Genomic DNA, 10,531 nt, shown 5'->3' on the forward strand with positions numbered 1-10,531 from the left:
GACATTGTCCGACTTTTTTCCGACTTTGTCAAAAAGGTTTGATTTCCAGAAAACCTGTGAAAAATACTAGCTAGGGCTTCCCAAAATAGGCCAATAGAGATCAAAGGCCTTAGTTGAATAGGATTGATGAGGTGTGATGCATACACCCAGAGTGAACCTAAGTGTAAATAGTAATTAGCTCATCTCCTTCGACCCTTTTCATGTGATGAAGTTTAATACAAAACACCTGTTTCACAGATGGTATCCAACATACATGTATGAATTGGTCTGTATTATGCATGAATATCCTGTGAACTAGGTTGACCTCACGCTGTATCATTTAAAGAGGCATCTTGCAGGAAGTTAAATTGTTGTTAAAGGGTAATGATGCTGTTAACTTCCTGCTATAGGTGGCGCTTGACTAGGCTGAAATCACGATATATCTCGATCGATCAAAATATTACTAGTAGTATCTTGGATGGGCGATCGAGATATTATCGCAGGCGATCGAGTTTCGAAATCAACATGTATACCACCGTGAAAAGTCTATTCCATCTCGGGCTTAGTCAAGCTGAAATGTGCTCTGTTCTCGCTCAGAGATTCGATTATAATGTAAGTAAATGACAATTACGTAGAGTTTTTTCAAGGCTTCGTTTGTAAAGGCGGAAATATTTTCTGATTTAGATTGAGATGAGGTCGACTTTCTTGGCTACCGATTCATGCAATTGAAGTGCATTACCGTGTAGTTAAGAAGCTGTTCAAAAAATTCTGAAGCTTCTTGATCCAGAGGGTGTTGGGTTGAGAAGGCGCAGAAGACTTGTGAAAAGGAGGTATCGTGTAAAGGGGCCAAATTATGTATGGCACCTTGATCGCTATGATAAACGGAAGCCATTTGGTATATGTTTACATGGCTGTGTTGACCGGTTTTCAAGGAACATTTTGTGGCTTAAAGCATATAAGACGAACACGGATCCCGCCGCCAAAAGGGTTGACCTAAAAGCATTCGAGCCGACCGTGGAACGGAAAATGGGCATGCAGAACACATGCAAACGTTTCTTCGAGAGAACAACGTAAACGACCCTCATGAGCGCTATTTTCAGTACGGAAAAAGTACTTCAAATCAGGGTATTGAGTCATTTTGGGGATTCTGCGAAGGCAAAATGCTGAATATTGGATCGCCTTACTTTAAAGGAACTGGAAGGACAAGGCCATTTCAGTGGCAACTAGAAAGATAAGGAGATGGTACGATTCTGCTTCATGAATCTGATGCAGGTAACGATTGTAGCGTAAAACCGGGTCGAGCGGTAAGGCGTCAGCTTTAAAGAACAAAGACCATGTTACAACCCTGGGCATCCAAATATCGACGACATTAACTTGTTCATCGAGTACTATGTCACCAATGGTTTGTCACCAATCTTATCCTAACGGACCAAGGAACTAAGAAACAGACGACTAAGACTTCATATCTAATCAATACGTTTTAATGATAAACTGAGTTAGTAACTACTTACACATTTCTACAGCATCATAATTCCAAGCAAAACACTTACGCACACTGATATCTCCCTCATAATCACCAAAAAATTGTCCTTTCGGAAGAACGCTCGCAAACAAGGTGGCAAAACATTAGTCCCAACAGGCTCGCTCGTGAGGCCTTATATAGTTACAAGAGCCCATTAGGAGGAGCTGCGGGATGAATAGCTGGCGAGTGCCCGTGGTCAACTGTCCTGATATGTTTCATGGCTAAAATACTCTCATCTTAATTGCATAAAAGTGTGGACGTGCAAATCATGTTCTGATTACCTCATGTTTATTTGAAGAGACAGTAACATCGTTAATGTCATCAAAAGAATAACCAATAATCAAGGCCCTGATAAAAACCACATACATACGTAAGAGGCCATATTCCTAGTTCAGTGTATTACACATACCTCAATCATCATCCCCGGATTCTATACAGGAGGTAGTAAAACAGTCAAGCAGTCTCAAGTTACATAATTCAATACTCACTTGATCTCTCAATGTATGTGCATGACCCATGTAGATGGAGACAAAAAATAATGACCTGAAGATTTTAACCAGATTGTTCAAAATAATGTGTTGCACTTAATACAACCGATTTTACACGGGCAGACAAGCCATCCCCAAACACGAAAACCAGACCGACCACAGTTAAGCCTTATCAACACGTTTTGTCCAATCAAGCTAAATCCTGATCAGATACTCTATACTATCTCTTTCGCTATCGTTCTAGCGTGCACTAATTATTTCGGATAACGTGTTTTGCCAATGTCCCTGTGACTGTGTGAATTTCGTGACTGAGACACACAAAGATGTAAGTTGTTGTCATGAAGTTGAGCAATGGTTGGCCGGGGATAAGAACGAGGACACCCTTAGAGTCAGCGGAAAGCCAGACGTGGTACTGCGTTATGAATAACTGAAAAGAGACATAATAATTGTGTGACTAATAGTTTAGGGAGGATACCAACAAATATCACGTCGTGCTCTTATATCATGTAAAATATAATCATAGTCACGTGCAAGCTGTGCTCATTTTATCCCAAACATACCTAGGTGGAGGATGATGTGTTCCAGCTTAACGCTTGGTTGACTTAGGTGGTTCTTTCCATAAAAACCATACACGTAGAAAAAATGCCGTTTTTGACAGATTTGCGACGAATGAAACAAGATACACTTTGTACCTTTTGGTATTTTCATATGACAAACCCAGTGTCCCCAAAGCCTAAATTAACATGCAGCAATCGGGGAACATCTTGCATGCACCAATTGTATGCAAATAACACATGAGCTTGCATTATGACTGAAGGGCGCTGCCGTTCGTACGAAATAGAAACGATGTTTAATATGAACCAACAGTAAACGTATGTGAACAAATGCAGTGCTTTGAAAGGGCATCGGCTGAGAGTATTAGCGTCCAGCCCTATTGCTGATAGGAAATTTAGTGTCACACAGTATGGCCTCTAGACAACGTGGAGAAGGCGTTGGATTCAACAGCAGTATATCTTTTGAAGTGAATTCGGATCGGAGCACCTTTTTGCAGATTGGCGCAGAATTTGGTCTTGATATCATTGCAAAGTATTATGATTGTTGGTAGTGAAGTGATGTTGTAGCCAATGTACGCTGGTATTTTTCGATAGAATGAGTGACAGAGTTGCCGTATAATGTTGCGGCTAAGGTATTCATACAGTCCTCGCAGTGTCGAGGAAATGCTCGGATTCAACATGTTGATTGGATATAGTGATAACAATGACAACTTACCTCTAGTGATATCTTCCCGACCCAGGCAAAAGCAGCACTATATTTCCTCCGGATGACATAAAACGTATTTCTTAATAATATAAAGGAAAGTATCTGGAGAAAAAACAAGGAATATTACAAGTCAGTTACGGTTTTTCATCCTCCATATAGCAGGCCTCGGATCGTAACTGAAATGTACCCATCCCCCATTGACATTTGACTAGTACACGAGCTCGTGGTGGTCAGAAAGTCGTTTTCCTATTAGAAGGCTCGATCAACAAACAACATTTTATCACAGCCTAAGAAAGTGCATGCCACACGTCAATCTGGCCAATGGTGGTGTCAACCATGTAAACGACAAGTTGACGTCGCCTCTCTGTCGACGTGCACCTTATAGAATGGAAGTAATTTGCCAACTGGCACATACAAAATTTGATCATCAGAGTTGCTGCGCTAGTAACTAAATTTATCAAAACTTGATGCATGTTTGAAATATTTCAATTACAGACCTGAGCATTGGACGTAGGGTAGTGCAAATTTGTTGTAGCGGAGGACCTTGTGGGATCGTTCAATCGTTAGGAACGATAGAAAGGCCTGCTGTGTAAGGTAATTTTACCTATCATGATCAATCCCATCATGCGCGTCTCTGATGGGTCTAGTACTGCAGCCAGCAACTAACTCCATCCCCATGGTTGCTATGAATACATGTTGCTTACTATTTGCCCTTGAGCATTTTTTGAGTAGTCATGAAATAATGCACCTCATTAAGGCAGCCTAAACGTGGTGATGACTTACTGGTACGAATGTTATGTAGGGGTGAATTCTATTGCATTCCTCTTTAGTATGACAGAATGAAACGAGAATGGCGTAACTCTGAAATGAAGAAAAATAATCAGCAACATAAAGATACAATTTATTTACGTTCTATATAACATGTATGAGATAGAATGGGGGTATTTGTAGCCAAGGTCTAATTTTCTGCATATGATATTGATTGATATCCCCATGCATAAAATAATGCAAGGGCTACAAATAAAACGGGGTTTCAAATACCGCATTTTACACTTTTTTTCACCCCGCTCAACTACGATGGGGTTGCATCTAAATTTCTCCTTCAATAAACAGCCTCTCATCACAAATATTTAAAGGGAATACGTAAGTAGTCGTTTCAAACAGCACCTACTTAATATCAAGCACTATGATATCAGACCTCACACTGCAAAAAGCGTCATTTTAAAAATATTTTGAGAGCATAAGACATTTAGCTAGAATTGATAGACACTTACAAATATACCAAAGACAGATAATACTGTCACAAAACAAGATATACATTTTGAGAACAGCATATTTTCTTCGCTGTCAGTAAGAACTTTGAGTTTCTTGAGCAGAGCACAACAGAAGGCAAATATCATGCCGTAGATGGCACTCTGAAATGACAAGATAAGTACATATATATATCACAAGTAAAATCGCTATTCGTATGCAATGAAATTCGCGTATGGTGCGCAATATATGACGGATTAACTGTATTGTTGAATATATTCATGGGAATGAAAACAGCTCGCTTGAACCATGCGCAATAATACTGATTTTAAAATGACATGTCAAAATATGTATTGTCCAAATTTCACAAAATCCCTCAAAGACCAAATGGTCTCGCGATGTCCAAATATCACAAACATCGTTAAAGACCAGATGTTCTCGCAAATTCAGAGCGCTGGAATCAAAGAGACCAGGTAAATCCGTATAAAAATTCATACATTTCTTAACCTATATTTTTCCTTTAGTGCGTGTTAATTTCATCATGATATTTTTATGGGTATTTAGTAAAGTCAAATAAAAGAGTCGGCCTTTCTAAATGCCAAAATCATGGGCAAAGGCTCCTTAGAAATCACCAAAGACGTGTTTTCGACCATGATTTTGGCCGAAAGAAATTCAAGAAGTGTCATTCTGAACCCCGCCTTTTTCCCACATACATGACACCTGCATGCAGCGTCTCGGTGACCGTTATGGACATTGCAGTTTTTTACGAGCATTCTTCAATCGGGGGCCAAACAGAATATCACAACTTTTAGCGCTAAATTGAGCAAAACAAATCCTTAACTTATTGGTGGATAAAATTTATTACCGTGCAAGAAAATTATCAGAGGTTATCAACCCTTCACGAAGTTTTGCGGGGTTTTTTATCCACCCAATGCAATCATTGTCACGTCATGATGGAGGTGACGATAATCCCATACGACTTGGCGAGGCCTCAATCCGCCATAATTGCATTATACATGTTATAACCCAAATAAATTTACTCACGTATCTGTCCAGCTGCAACCGGAACATCCACTCCCTAACAGAGTTTTTTCCAAGCACGAACAATGTCCTAATAGGCGGTAACAGAAATATCTTCTCAGTTGCGGCCTGGAAAGATCAGGTTATGAGTAAAACAAAACAACGCAAATGAAAAACTAACTGTTGCAGTTTTTGCGTCGTATAATACATTCAGAACTTATCAGCTTATTCCGAGGCGAATGTTGTGCCACGACGAAATGCTGACAGTGGCCAATCACCGCCACCCATTGCCACCTGTGGAACATAATGGTTGAATGACTCTGGCTAAATATATAACAATGTACTTACCGAGGTTAGAAACATGCCTGACACAGCCATTATGAGAATAACCAACTTGACTGTTACATACATGTACTGACGGCTATTTGCTGGAATGAAACATTGGCAATAATTAAGATACTAGGTTACATGTAGTTCACTGACCCGATGTCCGATGCCAATAATGGGGAGGCTTGGCAAAAACTGTTTGGTTTTACGTACTCGGGTTCGTTATCCCTAAGATTCTAGATTAAACAAAAAGTAGTTGTTTTTCTTTTCTGCAATTAAGATCATAAAATTGAGTGCAAAAACTAATCTAAATTATCAACCAATGCCGCAGAAGATTTAAACCATAAAACAATGGTCTGCTGCTGTAGCTGTTACTCGCAACACTATAGACTCTTGCGTTAATAATGAACGCTCGGGGGTTATTTTTTCCTGACCCAGGAGTGCCCGGCTTCACGGCAAAACGCATTCATTGTTCGTCAATACGCCTGCAGAAAAACTATTTTTTGTGCTCCTTCGCGAGTGATAAGCATTTTCCACCGGCTTATCGTGTTGTATATTTATCACAATATACATGATGGGCCAACAACGATACATGCTTCAATATTATCAATTAATGCGAACCAACATTTCGGGTTGCAGACATGACGTGATCGGTAATGGCACTGAACTGTTTTCGTCCCGCTTAAGCTTTGTTTCATTTAAACCGATATTCTTATCAAATGTATAATATTGGAAAATATGTGGATGTTACACATGTGATAATTAGAGAACAGAATAAACTTGTTGGAGTACTAACAACCAGTAAGGAGATACCGGAAATTTGAGAATTTGTGAGGGAGTGAAAAAATGCTACTCGTTTTACTTAAGACCGGGGTAGTCTGGGCTATTTCAAATTGGAGGCAATCTTTTTCGCTGGGCGTATATTGCCATTGGCAACTAGTCGTCGTCTGACTTAATACTCTTTCTGCAACTCTAGAATCAAACCAGAGAATCGCATGCGCATACAAAGCTTACCGTCTGCTTCTGTTACCGTTTGCTTACCTTCTGCTGGCGTTGCTGTCGCACGCGGCCATACTGCCATGGTGGCACAAATAACAAGAAACCAGAACGAGATGAGTGGAACAAAGTAGTAGTGTTGATACGACCGGTTCATCGTAAAGCACAGACATACCGTCAACAGGTTGAGGCGGAATAAGACCTAAAACTTGAAATCATGATGGTCTTTATCATGATAGGCAGCTGGTTGTACTGGTTGTACTCGTATGTGCTTTTTGCACGTCTAGTATTATTAATAATTTTAATGAAAATAGCTGATAGCTTGCACTCCTTGAATGAAAGTGATAAGATCGTCATCAACTAAACCAAAATATCCAAGTGCAGCTGCTTTTAGAAATGCCGTTTTCCAGGATTATTGGCAAAAAAATGATGATCTATATGTGGTACTTATATACACACGTAAGCAAAGGTAGCATCTCCAAAGTCCAATCAGTAATTCGGTACACCGATGATAAAAAACAGCATGCTGTTTTTTTGCGGTCGTGACCAAAATGCATTTAAACTAAAACCGAAAATAGATTTAGACAAGCGTTGATGTTAATAGCCAATTTATGTTATCCACGTCGCATCGGTCTCTGGAGCGCTAAGTGTTGGTGGGATTCAATCACGGTTTTTTGGCTCTTTAATTAACGACCAAAAACAATATTTGTCTTCAAAGAATGCATGTGATATGATGTCGTTACTATTTCCACCGATACCAACCTGAAAAACGCGGTGAAACTCGTACGTTCCCTTGTTCCAAAAAAATGAGAAATGGCCGTATCCTGACAGAAAAAGATATGCAGCAACCAGTACTCGGATATGCATGTAAATAGGTAGTATCTATAATAAAGTGAAGAAGAAGAAAAATTAAATAAAGTGGAAAAGAACGGGTAGCGTTACAATTTTCAAACTACTGTTCAGCATTGGGTGGCTTTACAATTTTCTTCGACCAAACTAAGGTTCAGCATTGGGTGGCAATACAATCTTCTTTGACAAAACTACTGTTCAGCATTATTAATAAAAAATCCCAAACAAACCCTAAAAAGACGCGGAAATTTCACACTTTCAACATTCATTACCGTTTCTAAAATATATATAATTGCTTACCAATAGAGGACTCTACCAGCTAGGAGACGCGCATAATTTGCACTTGAGTTGGGTATTTTGCCTGCTCAAGCAAACCGAAGTAGGTACGGCGTACCCAATCAGCAAGTATAGTGATCGATACAGGAAATCTCAGTGAAGTTGATACAAGAATAATCATAAACATAGATTGATTTCAACAACTTCACCTGCCAAGGGTCAGGACAGACGAGTCAGCGTTGAGATTATTAGCACGACAATTTGCTGTTTTCTCTATGGTCAACTTACTTTACTCGCGCCAGTGATGTGGTAGATGAGAATAATCAACTGCATCCAGCCCTTCCATTCATCGGTTTGGTCTCGATGCAGCAAAGTTGTATGTCGTGAATTGCTTGTGAATAATAGGCCAAGTGCCATCACAATACCCAATAGTACGAGGAAGGTAACAAAACTAAAGTATTTGCTCTCGTTCATGAAGAGCGTCGTTCTGAAACAAGCAACTCTGCATTCAAAGATTACTTCGCCAAATATATATAAACGATGTTAATATGCTTTTGCTTGGGGAGACGGTCGCTGCATGGCCTCCTTAACCTAGGTGAAGGCAACAAGTCTAGGGGAGACAATTCTAAAATTAAACCGGGAAAACTGGGCTCGCGATCGTCAGCCAGGAATTGGCAGCCAGACTATAAGGAGACGTAATCTCCTATAATCAAACTTGACAGTAGATCGACGAAGCACCGTACACCGGCCATACTGACATCCAACTGGGTTGGGGGCAGAACAAGAAATGGAATTTAGGAATGTTTCGCCAACTTTCATTAGAGATTCGAGTCGGGAGGTTTATCTGAGCCTCATTATACTTATCGATCGCATCTTACCTGTCGCAAATAAAGAAATACATCATAATCAGCCCAAGTTTGGCCAATGCTAATGATATTACGTAATAGCAGTCATCATCGCACTTTTTTGGCTTCGGTTTTTCGTGGATAATCGGAATTTCTTCTGAATGGAGAGAAAATAAGACTACATTAAGTTGAAAATGGGTTTCATATCCATTAACAATTATTTGCAGAAAAACAAACAAAAGGTTTTAATGTTATAGAGAAGGGATATCGGATGCTCTTATAAGATTTGGAATTTTGGTTGGCCTTGTGAAAAAGGTTTGAATTAGCTTTCATTGGTACATCTTAAAAATTTAAGGACCCAAAATGACCAGTTGTAAGTTTTAAGGAATACTGGACAAGTGATTTATTGGTTTACGTTTGCGTATAATTTACATCACTTGCATGTTGAACAAAATTACAATATGTCGATCACGCCGGGTAACTGACCTTTTTCAACAGAATTGCTGAGCAGATGGCATATTTTACGATACATCCACATCAATGAAAAATGGAGACAACTGCAAAAAAGAATGACGGTTCAAGATAGAATTCGAATGTGTGTTAATCTAATTATACCCCGATCAACTAGAAGAGTATGTCCCTATATAAAGGATTGGACAATGTATCAGTAAAGGCTGCCGCTATGAACTCTAAACCAATCGCTATAGAAACATGACAGTTCCTATACCCTCGTCAAATATTCAATTACCAACGTCTTTCGCTGAAGCCGATTGTGGCGTAAAACCTTTTGTTGCTCCCCGTATTTCAGTGTTTAGATACTATAGGCAGTCAGGGAACCATGTTTTCTCTTATAAGGGGAAACACAGAAAAAAACATGTCAATCTATCTTTCAGCGTACGAGGGGATAACTCTCAGAACCGGGTACACTGAAAAAAAAGTAACAGCGGTTACCTTCGTTTCGCACTCGAACTTTGCTGGCTATTATCACCATGATTGAGCAACTGTGCAAAGCCAACGTATTCTGTCGATTACACAGACTTTTAACAAAAGCTAACTACTTGCAGGTTCACGGGGAGGACCCCGGCGAATTTGGAGAGAAGGTGGTGAAAGCGACTTGAGAAAGGCACAGTTTACATTATTATGACCAGGTAACTGCAATTACACTCGTCTAGTATTTCTCAGTGACCAGGCAAAGACAGTTACCTATAGCTCAGTTTCCTTGTTTTGTATGAAAAAAACCCCTAAAAACATTGAAAATAAGACAGGGACCTAATCATATGAAGAGAGTTGCAACTTTGTATGTGCGTTGTTGTGACATGCTTTGTGATAAAACTCTTGGGCTAGGTTAATAACGAGCAGAAATTATGCATGGCAATTGTACTTGTTTTTACCATATTGCAAAGAAGATTGCAGTCCCAACTTGCAAGTTGGTGACAGGTTTAGCTCCTCTGCAACACGTGCCGGTATTGAGGCCCATTTTGTTACAATGTACGTTGACGATCATCTGCATATCCTTGAAAAAAGAAACATTGTTTAACTTACTAGTATTCACGACTATAATTATTGTAATTTTTAGGATGAACGACTATAGGTAAGTCGTCTATTTATCTCGGAGATTGACTAACAAAAACGAGGCTGGGCTTATTACTTAAAGGGGTACGTCGTTCGTAATTACTTGTGGTCCAGTTAAATAGAAATGCACTGATACACAATGCCGT

General features: G+C 39.6%; 1 protein-coding gene across 1 annotated transcript; it reads right to left on the bottom strand.

Moving 5' to 3' along the window:
* Positions 1-1,503: 1,503 nt before the first annotated feature.
* Positions 1,504-9,804, bottom strand: LOC135500856 (N-acetylneuraminate 9-O-acetyltransferase-like). The gene is made up of 11 exons (XM_064792523.1): positions 9,765-9,804; positions 8,847-8,970; positions 8,257-8,455; positions 7,606-7,725; positions 6,889-7,045; positions 5,869-5,948; positions 5,545-5,649; positions 4,524-4,664; positions 4,033-4,110; positions 3,259-3,351; positions 1,504-2,416 (listed from the first exon to the last, which is right to left on the bottom strand). Exons 1-11 carry the CDS (start codon positions 9,802-9,804, stop codon positions 2,240-2,242), a joined length of 1,314 nt encoding a protein of 437 aa, XP_064648593.1. The 3' UTR covers positions 1,504-2,239.
* Between the last annotated feature and the right edge of the window lie 727 nt (positions 9,805-10,531).

The sequence above is a fragment of the Lineus longissimus genome, chromosome 16 (genome assembly GCF_910592395.1).
Source record: "Lineus longissimus chromosome 16, tnLinLong1.2, whole genome shotgun sequence".
Lineage (NCBI taxonomy): Eukaryota > Metazoa > Nemertea > Pilidiophora > Heteronemertea > Lineidae > Lineus > Lineus longissimus.

Coding starts and splice junctions, on each gene's coding strand:
- LOC135500856 (XM_064792523.1), bottom strand. CDS start 9,804: ATGGTGATAATAGCCAGCAAAGTTCGAGTGCGAAACGAAG. Junction 8,971..9,764: donor AGTTCGAGTGCGAAACGAAG/GTAACCGCTGTT, acceptor CTCTCCATTCAG/AAGAAATTCCGATTATCCAC. Junction 4,665..5,544: donor GGTTGCAGCTGGACAGATAC/GTGAGTAAATTT, acceptor TTGTCATTTCAG/AGTGCCATCTACGGCATGAT.